Here is a 20,274-nt window from a genome sequence, read left to right as displayed (position 1 = left end):
GTTTCAACAACTGCATATCTAATTATAATTAGTAAATCCCCAAAACTGACCTTGTCACACACTTTAACATGTAAATTGTATTGTTATAAATTAGGCTGTTTTTTTTCTAGTTTGAATTGTTTCACATATGTCATATTGTAGAGCCTATTATAGCTGACTATATCTTCTTTTTTTTTTTTATTGTTAAAGGTCATACAGTGACCTGTAGTTGATATCCATATCATTTGATCACTGGTGGATAGTTGTCACATTAGCAATCTTACCACATCACCTTATTTTGATATAAAAGTTTCAACGGTACAGATAATGATGGAGTGGTTCCAAATAATCTCCACGGAAATGAGATGTACCATTGCTTTACAATCACTGACTAACTATCAGTGGCTTCCCTTTAATTGACTTCGATTTCAATATTATAATCAACTAATGACGCAGGTTATGTTCTTCTCATATATGTTATGATGGTATGATACTAAATCCCTAACAGGAAGGATTATGTCTGATAACCATATGATGAAATCATGATTGTTCAATCAGTTTAATTGAAGTCTGGAGCTGGCATGTCAGTTAACTGCTAGTAGTCTGTTGTTATTTATGTATTATTGTCATTTTGTTGATTTTCTTTGGTTACTTCTTCTGACATCAGACTCAGACTTCTCTTGAACTGAATTTTAATGTGCGTATTGTTATGCATTTACTTTTCTACATTGGCTAGAGGTATAGGGGGAAAGTTGAGATCTCATCCGTGGCAGATTCAGTGGGGGGCATAGAGGGCGTATGACCCCCCCCCTTTTGCTTAGACTTTTTTTTTTTGTAAAATAACTAAGGCGACGATTCTTTACTTTTAAAGATATTTACTGATTATGTCAAAGTCATGTGATTTTGGTGATATGGTGGAGTTGACCAGTGCGTCAAAAAAATGTCACTCAGTCATTTTGAAAATTCAAATTACAGTAACACATTGCTTAGGCTGAGGATGTCAACTATGATACCTTCAAAGCGACATAGGATTGAGCAAGAACGAAGTGACTTCTTTTCACAATTCAACCAAACTACTCTATTACTTTCATGAAAAAAAATTCACAGCAATATTATTTACCTCCGAAAACGTGTTGAACCCCAAACCATTTTAAAATAAAATGATAGCTTTATAAGCTCTAGATAGATTTGAAGTCTAAGGTACGAACCATTTGATTTGAGGAGGCAGTCTAAGGTATTTGAGAGACTAAAATCTGACTCTGATTTTTGCATTAAATAAAAATTCTGGCCGTATCTGGTTTGAAAACAATAATGAATAAAAAACGGGCGTATTATTTTGAGGCCAGGGTTTGCATGTCTGACCGGAATTTCTGTTTCGCAGAGCTGATATATTGAATACTTTTTTCAAGACAAGACTGCAACCTGACTGCTGAGTGTGGCCTTTATGTCTCCATTTGTCGACCGTCATTCACAAATTCGTTGTCATTTCAGACTCATTCGTAGCCTTTGGTTGATTTGGAACCCCTCACCACTCTTTATTTTGTTGGGTGAAACATACCAACTAAACATTTGGATAAAAATTTGTAAGGGTTCCGCGGAACCTAGTGTCTCGCCTACTTTTGCTGTTTATCACACACTCATCAAAAATGGTGAAAAAAATCAATAAAATTATTCCTCTCGATACTATCTTTTGATTGTCAGAAGCTTCTGTCCAAGTTTGGTAAAAATCCAGGCTAGTTTAAGAATCTTAAAAATGTTTTAAATACTTTAACTGCAGACTGTATGTAATGTTAACTGGAAGAAAAACTAAGTCCATTTATAAGTCCAATACGGTAAAAATGGAATTTTATTTTTACAAAATTTACTTCTGGATACTATCTTCTGATCATAAACAAGCTTCTGGCCAAGTTTCTTACAATTCCAGGATAGTTTAAGAAAGTTATTAAAATTTAAAAACTTTAACCACAGAGTGAATGTAATAAAAAACTAAGTCCATTTATAAGTAAAATACGGAAAAAATGGAATTTTATTTTTACAAAATTTACTTCTGGATACTATCTCCTGATCATAAACAAGCTTCTGGCCATGTTTTGTACATATCCAGGATAGTTTAAGAAAGTTATTAAAATTTCAAAAACTTTAACCACAGAGTGAATGTAATGTTTCCTTGCAGAAAAAACTAAGTCCATTTATAAGTAAAATACGGAAAAAATGGAATTTTATTTTTACAAAATTTACTTCTGGATACTATCTTATGAACATAAACAAGCTTCTGTCCAAGTTTTGTACAATTCAAGGATAGTCTAAGAAAGTTATTAAAATTTCAAAAACTTTAACCACAGAGTGAATATTTGTGGACGCCGCCGACGCCAACGACGGAATGTAGGATCGCTATGTCTCGCTTTTTCGACTAAAGTCGAAGGCTCAACAAAAATTGCTTGTTTGACTTTTTTAACTCGTGTCGGTCGTATTGTAAATCATCGAATAGCCCGGCGTTTACAACAAGAAATATGTGAGGTTATGCTAACTTAACAAACGAGAATTTTTCATGTCTGTTTTTTACTGACAAGTCCCACATCAAATATATCAGTACATAGCTTTGGATCCATACTATCATTTTATGATGGACAATCAATAGGGAAAATACAGCATAACAAATGTCCAACCCTTACACTTTACAGCAACTATAGATTATACATGCCCCACGCCAGGAACTGTTTAAAAAGTGCATTTTACACTTATTTTATGTTTTTTAGTCCAAAAAAGGTCCCAAAAATTTTTCACCTCGCTCAGCTCAGCAATCTTTAAAAAGTTCACCCTCCTTTCAAAAATTCTGGATTCACCCCTGCTCATAACATGTTTAACCCCACTGCATTTTTGCGCCTGTCCCAAGTCAGGAGCTTCTGGCCTTTGTTAGTCTTGTATTATTTTAATTTTAGTTTCTTGTGTACAATTTGGAGTTTAGTATGGCATTCATTATCACTGAACTAGTATATATTTGTTTAGGGGCCAGCTGAAGGACGCCTCCGTGTGTGGGAATTTCCTGCTACATTGAAGACCTGCTGATGACCTTCTGCTGTTGTTTTTACTATGGTCGGGTTGTTGTCTCTTTGACACATTCCCCATTTCCATTCTCAATTTTAATCACAACTTTTATCAATTATTGATGCTGCCTACAATAGAAACAGATGCTCTAATTCTAATTTAGCAAAAGGCAAGACAATAAATTATACTTTTACATCTATTCCTTTTATTGCATCAAATACATTTGTAAAAATAATAATACACAAATTCAAGATAAAACATTTGAATAAATAATATGATTTAAAGTTTATTTTTCAACAGAGCTGCTCTTACTGTGTCAGCAACATTACCATTAAATATATCATAACCACGATCATTAAGGTGGACCCCATCATCACGGTACAGCGAGAGATTTACATTTCTTATATCAGGATGATGGATCATAAATCCCCCCATTGACTCCACTGCCGGTTTGACGTATTTATTTATAGTCAATCTTTGTTGTTCCCCATCCTGATTAGTTGGAGCACCTCTCCAGTTGATTCTGGATAAGATCTCATTGTAAATCAGCTGAGTTTCAGGACACATTTCTTTAATGGTACATAAATCGTTCTTAATCATTTTGACCAAGTCCATTGGTTTGACATAGCCAACATCGTTTGAACCAACATATAATATTAATACATCTGGGGGTGGTTTTGACTGTACAAGTTCCATCAACTTTGGCAACAGTGCATTCCATCTCATTCCTCGTGTGCCATACCATTCTACACAGGCTTCTGTGGTTTTTACCCCAAGGTTGATGTCTCTCAGCTGAGATGCCCTCTTGTGAGCCCAGTAAACAATAGATGACCCAACTATCCATACTGAAGCTGAAAGCAGAATAATAAAATGATAAATATACAATTGGATTTTGAACTTTAACTCAGTAAGTTCTCATAGATTACCTTTTCTTGTGCATGTTTTTTCCCCTGGATTTTTGCAAAAATAAAAATTTAGATCATGATTATGATTCTCAAACTTAGAAATCAAAATACTGGATTTGATATTACCAGCACATATTTTGTACTCTGAGTTCTGAGTAAAATTTTATGACATACACCAAAAAAAGTCCATCTGTGTTTATTTTTACAATTTGCTTTTAATGAGTATAGACAATAGCTTGCAGGTTAAGCAATCACAGACAGAATTGGCTAGCATTATTGTGCTAAGAAGGTGTCTGACAAATACAAAAGGGCACACTTACTTTACAACTTGCACTTCAGAAGCTGGCAAAATATGAAGGGACATGTTAAGAAGTACCTTAGAAAATATACTAATCAGGTATAAAATGCAACCTTTAAAAGAGTGGTGTATAATATATTAAAATCCAAGTAAGCTTAGATATATATACATGCTTATTGTCTTATTTCATTTTGTTTGTTTAAAGCTGGGATTAGGGATTAAAACATATTTGTTTCTAAAATTTGTCAAGAGTTGCTTTCTGCAATTAAATCACTATGTGTCAAATTATTGGTTTTCTTTTTTCCCCCAATGTTTTATAAACAAAAAGATGTATATAAATCTTTGATAATTAATGCAAATGAAAAGATTTAAGTTAGACCTGTTCATAGTGTTGTTTTTTGTTGTTGTGGGATGTATAAACAGTTTAACTAATTTTACCCCACTACATTCTGTATGTGCCTGTCCTAAGTCAGGAGCCTGTAAATCAGATCTTGTCATTTGTTGCTGAATATTATATGTTTTTTTGTTCATTGTTTTGTACATAAATTAGTTAAAGCTGACTATGCAGTATGGGTTTTGTTCATTGTTTTATACTGTACAGTAGCCTATAATTATAAATTTCCATGTAGATTGGTCTCTTGTGGAGAATTGTTACATTGGCAATCATACCACATCTTCTTATTTTTATATTTGAAATATTTTTGTTGAAATGTTACACTATATTGAACTTAAATAAACTGTTATCACAGAGATATGTCTCGCCTTTTTGTTATTTTGATAATGCAAATGTTGAAATCAAAATAGCAATACTTTAACATCTTACACAAGTTATGCAAATATTCAAAGTCAATGAATGATGACTGAGTTACCTGGCTAAAGAATCTTCATGTAAATGAGATGTGCCAACGCTAACACAACTGCATACCAAATACCATTGACTTATTATAAGTCGTTCTCAAACCTAAACGCAAACACTAACTTGTAAACTTTGAAAAAGTTTCAAAGTCAATGAACCATGAAGAGGGGGTGGGGCTATATAATCTCCATGGAAACAATACTTGGAAACGATACTTGCAAATGCCAATAAATTTGCATACCAAATATCATTGACTTAACATTAGCAGTTCATCTTAAATTATTCTAATCACAAACTAATACATGTAAACTAAGATAAGCTTCAAAGTCAATAGACCATGACTGAGGGGGCGAGGCCAAATATTCTCCATGGAAATGAGATGTGACAATGCTTATACAACTGAATACCAATTAACTTTGGCCTACCACTAATGGTTCCCCTTGAACTGACCTAATCACAAACTAAAACATGATAACTAAGCAAAATTTCAGTCAAAAGACCATGACTAAGGGGGCGGAGCCAAATTATCTCCATGGAAATGAAATATGCCAATGCTTATACAACTCAGTGTTCCAGCTAGCATGAAATGGAGGGGCGCCGCGCCCCGCCCCCGAAAGTTTGCGCCCCTCTGCCCTCTTTAAGCGCCCCTGTGCCCCTCTGTGTGCCCTTTTGAAAAAAAGTTTAAAAAACGATCTTTTTTCCTCATATCGTCGCCATTTTGTTGAGGTCTTTATACACACACTTCATTAAGACAACAGATTAAAGTGTTTGACACTTGTTACCTGTATATAATCACCTATTTGATTAGAGTCAATTACTTAATCAGGTGAAATTTACGACCCTGTCTAATCCCTTTGCCCTGAAGCACCAAACATCGAAGTTAAATGTTTTGATTATTTTAACACCTGACGATGCTAAATATAGAATTATAAAATAAATGTGAACGGCAGAACTGTGTTCATTTCTATTGTATTTGTTATTTATAAAATAACGTTCATTTAAAAAGAATCATTCCAATAGGTCAACACGCAAAATGCCGACGATAAAAAGAAAAAATTGACCAACTCCGAAATGACAAGAAGAAAATATCAAAGACTTGCCAGTCTATTACATCTTTTTTCAAGAATAATGACCATCAAAAGCAAAAAAATAATTTAATTTTTTACCTTTATGAAAAATCGAGAAGAAGAAAGGTTTTTATCAAATATCGCAATTGTTCTTCTATTGTTAATTCCGCCGATTACGGAGCACTCGAAAGTCCGATTTTTATATCATTTTTTCTTAAATTGAAATCCGTTTTGACTAACTTTAATATTGATATTATTAAATACGCTCAACATGAAGTAAACGGAGATGCTTGTTGAATTGATAATAAACTTACAAAATTGAATCAATTTATTATTGTGGCGATTACGGAGCTTTCGAAAGTCCGATTTTTGTATCACTGTTCTTATTGAAATCACAGGCACTTGTTTCTATCCATTGGAAGACCCCCCATCAACGTATATTTCCGTAAATATACGTTGATAGGGGGTCTTCCAATGAACAAGTGCCTGTGATTGAAATCCGTTTTGACAAACTTATTGATTTTATTAGATACGCTCAACATGAAATATACGGAGATGCTTGTTGAATTGAACAGACAACAATGAAACAATGTATGGTTATACAGAGATAGAAGCTCTGGCAAATACATTTGACATGGACCCTGAAACTCTCCTTATTCAATAACAGGACTTTATAGCTCTTGTGTCATCAGCAGAACTTAGAAGTCGTTCCTTATCTAGTCTGCTAGAGCTATTTCATTCACCTTGTCATTAGGATAAAAACCTATTATCTATGTACCCTCTTGTTGCAAAACTATTCAGTGTTGCAATATGACATGTACAATGTACATCCACTCAGTACAGCAGAAGTGGAGAAAATATTCTCTCAGGTCAAATTGATAAAGACAGGTCACAGGCAGATAGGGCAAACTTGAAAACACAGACATTAACAAAAATATTAACTGTAAAATTAAACTGTGATGAAACTAAATTTGAAAAAAATCTTGATCAATGTGTGACAACCTTCTTCAAAAAGAAAAACAGAAGATTTGTCATTGTTGTTTATTTATTTGCATTTGAACTCTTCTTTGAAAAAATCTATAGTTCTGAAAGAGAAATGAATATAGTAATGTCTATTATTGCTATCAGTTTGATTTTAACTTATACATGTTATATGTTCTAAATAAATGATTTTTAAACTTGTATATAATAGCTATTTAACTTAGCTACATGCTTGCTAAAAATATGTCTTTATGTGGTAACATAAAGTATTTGATTTTTTTCAGTGAGAACGCGCTAAAGTGCCCTTTTTAAAAACGCGCCCCTCTATTTTCAAATCCTAGCTGGAACACTGCAACTACATACCAAATATCATTGACCTACCACTTGTGGTCCCCAAAAACTGACCTTATCACAAACTAATAAATGTAAAATAAGCAAAAGTTTCAAAGTCAACAGACCATAACTGAGGAGGCAGGGCCAAAATCTCCATGGAAATGAGATGTGCTATATATATATAATGCTTATACAACTGCATACCAAATATGATTGACCTACCACTTGTGGTTCACCATAAACTAGACATAATCACAAGTAATACATTGCTGACATCGCCGCTGCCGTCAACAGAAAACAGCATACCTATGTCTTGCTTTTTGACTCCGTCAAGGAGAGAAAAAAATTAATTAATTTATTATTAGTCATACTTCTTGATCTTTTATCCTTAACTCCTGGAGTTAATTCAGCAGTTGGGAACCAGCCTTTTACTGGTGGTGTGTTGACTGATGCCCTGCCACCATATGTGCTGTATCTTGAATGTTGACGATCTGGAGATCTTGACCTACTTCTTTGACTTCCATTGCTGTACTTCGATCCTAACTCATATCTTTCTCTAGAATAAGACCTTCTCTCATCTGACCTAGATCTATTTCTCTTTGATTTATTTGTATCTGGTGACCTGCTTCTTGACCTTGCATATCTACGTTGTGATTGCTCTCTTTTTTCATTTGAACTTGACCTTTTTCTCCTAGACTTATTTGCATCTGGTGACCTGCTTCTTGACCTCGTATATCTACGACGTGATTGCTCTCTTTTTTCATTTGAACTGGATCTATTTCTCCTAGACTTATTTTTGTCTGGGGACCTACTTTTTGACCTTGTATATCTATGATGTGATTGTTCTCTTCTTTCATTTGACATAGATCTATTTCTCCTAGACTTATTTTTGGATGGTGACCTACTACTTGACCTTGAATGTCTCTGATATGATTGCTCTTTAGATATTCTACTTGATTTAGAATCTCTGACCCTATCTTTCGTATCTGTTCTATTATCAGGTGACCTATTCCTTCTTTCTTTCTGTCTGGAATCATGTGACTGTTTATTATACTTTTGCTCATAAAAATCACTTCCTGTGTTACTACTGGAGTCTGAGTCTGAGTCACTAGAACTTTCATAACGCTTCTGTTTGTAGTTTTTTGAATTTCTTTGTCTCTCTCTTGATGACCTTTTGTCAGGACTTGAGCTGTATCTTCTCATCTTTCCTTTGCCTTTATCTCTTCTTTTAGACTTCAAATCTATGTCTGGAAAAAATCAAAATCTACTGAGATGCAAAATAAAAAATCACAATTTATTTCCTCTTCTAAATAAAAAAAAAAAATGTATTCAGTTTGTTTTTGTTTAGTATAAAATAAACACTTTAAACTGATATTAAGAAGAATGAAATTGTCTACAATCGATACATGTAAAATGTTAAATGCAGATTATATTGTTGCACATAGGAAGAATTAGGTAAATTAACATTTGTAAAGTAAAGAAAAAATCCGAGAGTATATTTGTACTATACTTTGTGAAATAAATGGACCTATAGCCAAATGTATTTCAAAATCTCTCCTATTTGCAAAATCAAAATTAAAAATATTTATCATTAATAAAGAACTGCACATTTGGTTTAAAAATCTAATTTTTTGTATTAAATATCCTTGAAATGGAAAAAAATCAGGCAAAATTCTCATGTTTTCACAAATACAGATTCAGAACTGTTAATTTAGTCAATTGCCCATGATGCACCACTGTTTGGGTAACAAATTCAAAAGTACAAACAGTTATAAAATCATGACCCTAAGTTACACAGGAGTGCACACGCTGAAATGTCTCGCCTTCTATACTAATCATTGATATTATGTTGATAGTCCTAAATATAAAGCTAAGCTTTATTACAACTGTCACATAAACTTAACATTAACCAAGATAACTAAACAAAGACCAATGAACCTTGAAAAAGAGGTCCAGGTCAGATGAACCATGCCAGGCAGACATGTACAGCTAACAATGCTTCTATACAACATATATAGTTGACCCATTACTTATAGTTTAAGAAAAATAGACCAAACACAAAAACTTAACACTGTGCAATGAACCGTGAAAATGAGGTCACGGTCAAATAAAACCTGCGCGACTGACATCAAGATCATAAAATTTTTACATACACCAAATATAGTTGACCTATGGCATATAGTATTAGATAAAAAGACCAAAACTCAAAAACTTAACTTTGACCACTGAACCTAATCAAAGCCTTAAAGGCTGTAAAAGCAATTGCTGCCATGTTAATGTTTGGGGACTTTTATTTTTCATCCACATATATACAAGAATTAAACCTGACATGAGTGTTGTCTAGTTAAAAGTAAGAAGGTTTTAACTTGATATAAATAAAAGACTTTAGCAGAAAGTCATTTTTAATATGTTTTATATTTCACAAGGAGACAACACGTTTACCAGGCTAAAGTTGCGGTCAAATATACATGTGCTGAAACATAACTCAAGAAGAAATCATCATGGATTATCCCCTGGTAGTGTTTGTAACTTCCTTGGCAATAATTTCCTTTATTGATTTAATTTTAACAATTTTCATTATTAATTTATATTTAACCATTAACACAAATGATTAAGTTAAAACATTTCAACTTTCCAGACGCAAATGTTAAAAAACGGGAAAGAAATAAAATATCTTACAAGACATAAACATGTAAAGAATATATGTATATTTCAGCTTAATAAAAATATTTTCATAATGTTACTTTGTCATCATTTTTAAAACTAAGTTCCAAACATTATTGCTCAGTTGATATGTGTCCTTCTGATGCGGTACGAGCACAGGCACTTGTTTCTATCCATAGGAAGGTCGATTATCCATATAAATAGTTTTATATGGATAGTCGACCTTCCTATGAATAGAAACAAGTGCATGTGGGTACGAGATAACTACAATTCTCATGCAATCCCGAAAAGGGGGGTCATCACAGACAAACATGACATTAAATCATTAAATCGTTATCACTGAACTAGTATATATATTGTATAGGGGCCAGCTGAAGGACGCCTCCGGGTGCGGGAATTTTTCGCTGCATTGAAGACCTGTTGTCTCTTTGACAAATTCCCCATTTCCATTCTCAATTTTATTATACGAACAAGAACAAACAGCTCTACGTTGCTTTGATATTTATCAATTTTCAGGAAACATTGCGAAAAATGATCTTCAATATTTCGAAAACATGTGAAATAAAATTGCTAACACGGTGGACCGTCGAGTGTCAACAAACGTAGTAGACTTGTTCACTGAAAAGACGAGGATAATGGTTTCATCTGACATTTGTTATGCAAACCCAGTTTTGATCATGATATTTAAAAAGACGTACTTTTTTTCAATCCATGTATTAATAAACTAGAAAATTCCAAATTGTAAATATCTCTTCATCTGGACCGACTTGGCATCTACTACGTTTGGACGGGTCCATTTCATTAGTAAGGTGATCGATAAATATTACGGAGTTTTGACAGAAAAGGAAAACGAACTTATTGGTATGTGTTTTCAACAGGGGTTTCGTTCCGGTAAATTATTTGCGCAAATAAAGTTTGTCTATTTTTAGATTACAGGTAATAATTTGACACTACGCATTAACTTGTGTAGTGATTTTGATTTTACGATAAATGTATGAATGAACGATAATTTTATGAATGAACAAGAGCACCTGACCTCTTAAAGAAACACAAATTAAACATAAAAAACCGTATTTATTAGGAGATCATTCAGTTAAATTTTCAATACTAAATCAACAACTGAAATGAATCCATATTTTGTTGAAACATCGTACGAACGGCGGAAAACAGAATCGCATTTATAAAAATGTACTTTTTTTCACTCGGACTTCTATGTTATTTGATAGTCAAACGGTTGACCCTTTAAATACAAAAATACATCTACAAGAACATATTCTGAAACTTCTTAAATCCATTAACTTTTTTTTTAAAGTTTCAAGCTATGTATTGCAGTAGAAAACATACATAGGTGTTAAAGAATGACTGACCAGGAGCCTGTTTAACAAAATACTATGGCTTGATCTGGGCGGAGTCTCTGATCTGGGTCACAAAGATGGCCATACGCGACGGCATAAAAGCAATTGCTTTAAAAATGAGGTCAAGGTCACATGACATCTGCCCACTAGACATGTACACCTTACAATCATTCCATACAACAAATATAGTAGACCTGTTGCATATAGTATGAGAAAAACAGACCAAAACACAAAAATTTAACTATAACCACTGAACCATGAAAATGAGGTCAAGGTCAGATGACACCTGCCAGTTGGACATATACACCTTACAGTCCTTCCATACACCGAATTTACTAGCCCTGTTGCTTATAGTATCTGAGATATGGACTTGATCACCAAAACTTAACCTTGTTCACTGATCCATGAAATGAGGTCGAGGTCAAGTGAAAACTGTCTGACAGACATGAGGACCTTGCAAGGTATGCACATATCAAATATAGTTATCCTATTACTTATAATAAGAGAGAATTCAACATTACAAAAAATTTGAACTTTTTTTTCAAGTGGTAACTGAACCATGCAAATGAGGTCAAGGACATTGGTCATGTGACTGACGGAAACTTCATAACATGAAGCATCTATATACAAAGTATGAAGCATCCAGGTCTTCCACCTTCTAAAATATAAAGCTTTTAAGAAGTGAGCTAACGCTGCTGCCGCCGCCGTATCACTATCCCTATGTCGAGCTTTCTGCAACAAAAGTTGCAGGCTCGACAAAAACCAACCTGTTTTCAATCCAGCGTCAATTAAAAAAAAAAATGGACACCATAAAAAAAACCCCAATTTTTAAGATACTCTAGAGATGAGACAAATGGCCTGAAATGGCCTAAAAGTTTGTAGTATTTCAAACAAAATTTATTTCAAAGAAAGCTTGCAGTTTTACTAAATGCTAAGTAAATTCACTCAAGTACTGTAATATTACTCTGAGAAAATGTTAGACCTGAATATTTGATATTCCTAACAATATTTTAAACTGTTTTTCTCTTACTTATAAGAAAAAAAAGTTTTAAATATCTAAAATAACTAGCAAAACACATTTTTTATTTAGTCAATTTAAAAAAAAAAATCAGTGACCAAAATCAAAATTGGATAGAAATGAGAATGTGTGCATATTTTTAGTAATTTTAGTATCCCATTCAGAGGTTAGATAAAATAACTTGATAGAGCATTTATGCATAGCTGCATATCAACAGTCCTTTAGAGAGGTAAGTAATTTTATCCCAGACTATTGAATTCTCTGCAATTTATATATTTAATATTTACTTGAACTAGAACGGTCTCTTCTTTTCTTTGAATCTTCATCACTACTATCACTGTCAGTTTCTTCGTTTCTTTTTTTCTTTTTTCTTCTTGAGCTTTCATCTTCAGAATCTAAATAAGATATAAGATTTTTTTAAATTTATTCTCTTTAATCTTTACTAACATCAATATTTATCCAACTGTAAGCAATAGATTTACATATATTATATCTATAATAGAAGAGTGTTCATTAACCAATAAACTGTTATGGCCATTTGAAATCTAATTATACAGAAAACATGGGGTCCAAGATAACTTGTTTCACTAATAAAATCAATTAAATTTTGACAATGCGTAAATATTTAAACCTGATGATTTAATAATAATACTTTATTCCAAAAGCAATTCAGCTTATAGAATATTAAAGGAATAAGTATTTGTAGCATTTACCTCATAGTGTTCAATTAAGGCATTTATAAATGCTGTTTTATTAGTTAACTATTACCTGAAGAAGACCTATGCTTCTTTTTCTTCTTTTGCTTTTTGTCTTTTTTTGACTTCTTAACTTTTCCTTCCTGTATTTTGTTCAGTTTCCTATAAATAAAATGTAGACTATGTTAAAAGAAAACGAAACTCAGAAACATTAAATTGATCACACAAAATTTAAAAAGTTAATCAATCATTTATGACAGTCTATGGTGAGATACATTTAATTGATACACATGTTATTATATATTTGAGGATAAAACAGTCAAGCTAAATGTCTTTTGGGAATATGTGTGGATATTGTCTAATTGATTTATATCCCATTTCTCTATTTATTCATACTCAAATAATAATTTATTTGTGAAGAGAACCAAGTCCCTGTTCCCTTGGTGTACAAATATGAAATCTAGTACATCAACACATATATATGAGGAATCAGTAGTCAAGTCAAGTTATTATATCATAATTTCATATTGTTTTCACATTGTTGATCATGACGGGTGTTCATATTTCATGGAAATATACAGATGTTTGCAAATTGAATAAAATTTGAAATCATTTCCATAGGAAAGTGGTCATGCTGTTAAAATGAGGTTAAAGACTATATATAATAAATGCAAGACCAAAATGCAATGATAACCAAATTCTGGCATGTATAATCCAATTTGCCAGGCATACAAAGTAGAGGGTGCCCTATTTTATTTTTCAATTCTTTTGTCTAATTTATTATATACTGCAGCTGTCCTATTTGAGCAGTCAAATTGCATTGACTGTATATTCATATGTGATATACAGTCACTGACTGTATATCACCTTGTTTATGATGTTGACAATACGTTTCCGTAGAGTTTTATTTATGACGTCAATAAAACATACAGGTTCGCGGAAATTTTACGTCGTCCGCTCCAAATTAAAAAATGATGGTTTTTACCCTAAATACTTCATTTAGAACACTTATAAGAGTTGCAGTATATAAAAAATAACCATACATTGTCTCGAAATATCAATCGGTTATTTGTACTCGGCTCAAAACAGGTAGAAATGCTCGGCACAGCCTCGCTTTCTACCTGTTTCTAAGCCTTGTACAAATAACATTGATATTCCGAGACAATGTATGGTTATTCTATATATATATGTAACTTTCATATAAAATAGAATATTTGTCAACAATTATCAAAGTCATGAGCTTCAGTACAAATTTCTTCATTTGTTTTGTAGTTTTAGAAAAATCTTATCTGATCTAACTAACATTGTCTTAGACAGAAAAATAATTGATTCATCCTTTTGATTAAGTGTTCTGACAGCTTCAGGGCTTTCTTTTATATTAAAGTCCTTCAAATTTAATTGATTCATTTTTTTTTTTCTTTAATTAATACAATTATTATGGTAATATATTTTGCCTTGCTACTATGATTAAATAATCTATTGACAAATAAATATGACCCTCCTGTTGTCAGAAAATTCAGAAAAAGTTCAGGCTTCAAAATAGTCATTAAACTTAACTGTATTGATAGTTATGCAACTTTATAGAAAAATCATTACAAGTACATAATGTAGTACCTTTCAAACTGACTTAAGCAAAAAATGTCACAAATGTTCACATCGCAGATGCCAGAAAAGCAACACCTATGTCTCGCTTTCTGTGACTTTAGTTGCAGGCATGACAAAAATGAATTAAGCAGAACTGAACTCTATTAGAGGGTATTAATATATAGTGAAACACTTATAAAAACTTTTTCAATAGCAATGTTTACTTTAGTAACTTTTTCTTCTGTTTAGCACTGAGTGACTTTAGAAACTTGACCTCAGGGTCATCTTCATCTCCACTTTCTAACAGTTTCTACAAAATATAAAACAAATATATAATGTTTTTATCAAAATATATAAAAAACAGTGTTTTACCTACAAAATATAAAACCAATATATCATGTTTTTAGCTACGGGGAAAAATATAGTGTCATGGTACCGCCACCCTGAAACAGCCTGGGGAGAACACTGTGAATATAAATTAAATTTACATGGCCATGATGGACATATTGTGCAATATTACTATCATTACCTCATGTTCTGCTGATGGATCTTCAGCCATTCTACCCAGGATGCTTTGCTTTAATTTAAATCCATCCTCCTTCATTCCTTCTACTAATGCTGCTGCACTTGTTGATGCTGTAAAAACATATTCAAATTACTTAAACCAATTATCTTCAGCGGTTACTAGACATTTTAAAAGTAAATCAACAATCAGTGTTCCAAAATAAGTAAAACTAAAAGTTTCAAACACTGAAGCAAGACTTAGTAGATTGTCATTTTGGGGCCTATGCAGTATGGGCTTTCGTCATTGTTGAAGGCCGTACAGACCTATAGTTGTTAATTTCTGTGTCATTTTGGTCTTTTGAGGAGAGTTGTCTCATTGGCAATCATACCACATCTTCTTTTTTATATATAGTAATGGAATGGTCTAAAATACTGCAATATACAATGCATTAAGTACATATATGATACATATCACTGCAAGTGATGGCAGTAGCTCATCTCAGGACCCAATATGTTCAAAATAAACTTACGTTGAGGTGGTTCTGCTGTCAAATCTCTGTTAAATAATGGACATATTTTGTCTGTATTAACATGGCCCCATTTTCTACATTTGATACAGCGCACATTACGAACCTCAATACCAAAAGGCTGGTCACGTATTTCATCATCATTCTTGGCATACCTGCAATAATAAATCACATCAGGTACAAAAGTTGCTACAATGACAGCTTATGGATTTAAGAGCTAATATTGATTAATAATTCTTGTTATATTAACAATATTTTATCAAGAAAATGCACAAGCATATAAAACATAAAAATAATTAGTTTCAAATAAAGCCTGATTACAAGTTTCAGTACGGTGAACTACGAGATGACTAAATAGGAACACTGATGATATCCCTGCTTTAGGTACATATATACACTAACACAATTGCATGCTAAATACCAAAAAGTGGTGCTCTTTAACTGACCAGTTACCTAATCACACATATCAACATGTAAACCATGCAAAAAATCAATACACTTTGACAGAGGCAGTAGGGTGAAATAATATCCATAAAAATGAGATGTACCAATGTGTAACTTACTAAATACTAAATAGCATATATCATTTAATCACCACTAGTGGTTTCCCCTACATAGGGACTTATTCACAAACTAATTATTGAGGGTAATGCCATTAACAACATTTGTTTGTCTTGCCTACGTGAATATCTATAGCGGCAAGACAATAAATCTAGTGTTAACAGTACACAATAAATAACAACTTACTGTTCTCTTGGAGCATTATATTTTCTCTGCCATTCAAACTTGACCTCTGTTTCAACATCTTTCTCCTGTAAATTCAAAACTTATTCATGGTAAATCAAATTGAAATGTTGTATGAAAATGTCCTTCATGATCTTGTGATTTGATTTTCAGTTTGATTTTTTATTGTAAAATGTAAAGTGTTTCATGAATTTCTAGGCTCAGATGCTGGTTGTTAACATTGATCATTCTTAGAATGCAGGGAATTTTGAATATATTTCATGTATAAATTGTTTATTATATTACATTGTGTATTTATATTTTATTTTTAAACTGAAACATTTTCTTAAGTTGTCAATAGTTTGATGGGTGTTGGTACAGTACGTACAGAGAGTTTGTAATCGCAAACTCTAATCACTGATTTTGGAGTGTAGCGGTGTCACACTGGGAATCACGGATTATACTCCCAATTTCCTCCAAAGATTCTCTCCCAACACCGTGCGGCTGTTAATTGGTTTATTGCCCATCAGATGTACTGACAATTAATGACGCGTGACAACATAATCAGATTAGCCAGATTTATTACCTTTGTACATTTAATCGATCTTGATTGCACCTGTGTGCTTTAAAACACAGTATTAAAATTTCCTTTCTTTGACAGATAAATATGTGACATTTTCATTCAAAATATTCGAAATAAGATAATTATTCTTGTATGTATTTGCCCCATGTCATTGTCATTTGAGATAAAACGTACAAATGTATAAACATACGAATAAAACATTTATTTTGTAATTTTATTATAGTCTAGTCAGGTCATAATTTTTTTTTTTTTCAACAAAGAAGATTTTACCACAATTAGAATATTTTATGACCTACTCAGTGAGCAATATCAAGTTCATTAATTGTTCAATATATAAATATCAACTGTATAACCAATATGAAAATTTGTCTTCTTTTAAAGAAATTTTCCTTTGATCTTACCAACTGATAATTTCCTTTCTCAGAACAGTCAGTAGAGTGATATGAAAAATTACCGCTAGAAACTAATGGCGCAAATGCCGTTGTCAATGAAATTAACAATGTCGTTATATTGATAAACAGATTGTCATTGAGGGGGGACAGGACCTTTATCAGGACTTTGGGATCGGGGTGTTTTTAAGCTCGGGAATTCAGGATTGACCCTTTAGGGATTCGGGAATACTTTTTAAGAATTTTGGTATGTTGGGATTTAAACTTATTTAAATTCGGGACCTAAGGATTTTGTGTTTTCAAGCCCAGGATTTCAGTATCAGGACCCCTCCTACCCCCCATCATTGGTCAACCTGTGCAGGCCAAGCGAGAAAATCTATCTTGTTCAGATAAACAACGATAATCTATAAGGATCTATTTTCAACTACATTGCTGACTTGTCTATTTTTGCATGTACATATATGTTCATGTCTGATGTTTATTTACATTATCAGTGAAAACTACTTTTACAAATTATGACAAGCTTTGATAAACCTTGTTAATTTGTTAAAATAAGACATCTGTAAAAAACTCTTACGTCTTCTTTTTTCTTCAGTCCTGGTGGAGCATCGTACATAAAACTTAAACCAAGCTTTGCCTTTTCATCACCCAGTAATGCCCTAAAACAAATAAATTCAAACTATGTTAGAGAAAATTTTCATCCCCAAGAAGATCTTTGAAATACATAATTATTGTAAATAAAAGATTTTCAGGGAAATTATGAAGGACCTGAAACATAAAAAACAACTTCATCATTTATTTACCCAGTATTAGTAGAATCTAAACCAAGGTAAAATAGTGACATGGTTTTGAATTCAGCCTTAAACTTTAAAGGTAAAGTAATTTTTGCCATTGTATAAAATCAACTGAAAATGATCTACATTTAAAGCATAAAAGTCAATATCTAAAAAAATATCAAGAGAAAGTATTTCTGAAATATAACTGTAAGTTACATGTATCTCAAAATAAATGGGAGTAAGTATACGTGTATGAAATCCTAGTAAACCTTTCCAAAAATCAGGTACTGATAAACTAAAATATGAAACCATGTAGATTATAAAATGGATTAAGGATATATATAAAATCATGAAGACTTTTTTTAACAGTTTGAATAGCATGAAAATTATTTTGCATTATTCTAGAAAAATGTTCTTTTGTTTTTTAGACTTTCAAGTTTCAATAAGAAAAATTATCCTGAATGACAGCCCCATGAATGAATATGAACAACAATACTATTTGCTCATATGCATCAGCCACGAGGAAGGACTTAACTCGAAGATTTTTTTTTCTATAATGGATGTGATGCTGCTTCTGGTGCATGGTCAATAATCGCTAAACATACAGGTTTGATATGTGACTACATGTATTAACTAAATTTATATTTCATTTTTTTTGTCAAACATATTTCTATTTTTATTTTTGTTTATTGTCTATTGCAATTGTGTGATAAAAAAATCAATGTACTGATTATGCCTGTAATGGGTCCACTATTGGAAATAAAATATATAATATCTTATCTTATATCAAATTGGCAGTATGTTTTTACCTGTTTGAATATGTTTCTTGTTCTTTTTGATACTGATTGAGTAATTCTTCCTGTTTTTTCTTCTCAAATTCTGTTTTCTGTTGAGCCATCCATACCTATTTAAAAGAGGTGGAAATAGTATGAAAATATGGGGAATCCTATGCATGTTTCCAAGCTCAGTTTTAATGATGACTCAAAATTCCAATAGGGATAAAATGATGCACAGACAAATCTGAATTGATTGTTCAGTGTTTAAAGCTGCTTTCAATAAAATTGTGCTACATTTTTCATATTTTGAGGCGGTCACTATTTATTGGTAGAGAAGTCATCGAAATGTCCTTATCATTTGTTTGAGGTCTCAAATAATTATGGTTATTGTTATTTCTGGAAAATATTTAACTGTAAGAATTGTCTATATTCATGATATTAGTTGATCTTTTTTAACATCTTAAAGAAAGTGTACATTTTTAGTCAAGCACCCAAAATTACTGCTTCATTTCGCAAGAATTTTTACCATTCTTCGCCATTCACCTAATCACTATTTGTCACAACTTTAGGTTCTCTAAAATTTTGATTTCATAGCGGAGGCGGATCTAGAGGGTTTTTCAAAGGGCTCATGGCGCCAGCTTGTCTGGCAAAACAGTTGTTGTACCTCAGAGTAATCTCGGACTAGTTCGACCACTGCATAATACAAAATATATGTCGCCACAATGGAAAAGTGATTGTTGTATGACGTCAATAGTTCAAGCGGGGCAGATTGTTGGGTCATCCGTGACAGATTTCCAAATAGCGATAAGGTGTATAACCACATTCCTACAATGTACATCATATAATTTTTGAGTTTTTAACATGCAAATGAAAGCCCAAAAAATAATTCACAGGCACTTGTTTTCTATCCATGGGAAGATCTACTATCCCTATCTCGATATACATAGGGATAGTAGATCTTCCCATGGATAGAAAACAAGTGCCTGTGAGATATTTTTTGGGCTTCCATTTGCATGTTAAAACTTTTTTGTGAAGATTGTACCGTATGTGTGATTTATAAGCATCTTACCCTTTTGATATTTTCTTTGCTTGATGGATGGAAAAATTTCTTGGTCATATAATTATTGAAACCCTTCCCCATGACTGTTTTTTGTTCGAAAACCTTTCTCAACGTTTGAGGATAACAGGAAGTGAATTTGAACTGATTCCGAGGTAA

At 32.5% G+C, this 20,274-nt stretch overlaps 1 protein-coding gene across 1 annotated transcript; it reads right to left on the bottom strand.

The window, feature by feature from the left end:
- Window positions 1–3,206: 3,206 nt before the first annotated feature.
- LOC139510343 (corepressor interacting with RBPJ 1-like) lies at window positions 3,207–20,259 on the bottom strand. The gene is made up of 11 exons (XM_071296899.1): window positions 20,128–20,259; window positions 19,092–19,186; window positions 18,084–18,165; window positions 16,559–16,623; window positions 15,815–15,966; window positions 15,310–15,416; window positions 15,005–15,090; window positions 13,270–13,358; window positions 12,789–12,896; window positions 7,836–8,711; window positions 3,207–3,875 (listed from the first exon to the last, which is right to left on the bottom strand). Exons 1-11 carry the CDS (start codon window positions 20,197–20,199, stop codon window positions 3,304–3,306), a joined length of 2,304 nt encoding a protein of 767 aa, XP_071153000.1. The 5' UTR covers window positions 20,200–20,259; the 3' UTR covers window positions 3,207–3,303.
- Between the last annotated feature and the right edge of the window lie 15 nt (window positions 20,260–20,274).

The sequence above is a fragment of the Mytilus edulis genome, chromosome 2 (assembly GCF_963676685.1).
Source record: "Mytilus edulis chromosome 2, xbMytEdul2.2, whole genome shotgun sequence".
Classification (NCBI taxonomy): domain Eukaryota; kingdom Metazoa; phylum Mollusca; class Bivalvia; order Mytilida; family Mytilidae; genus Mytilus; species Mytilus edulis.
Note: the sequence above shows the minus strand (reverse complement) of the source record. Positions and strands in the feature narration are given on the sequence as shown.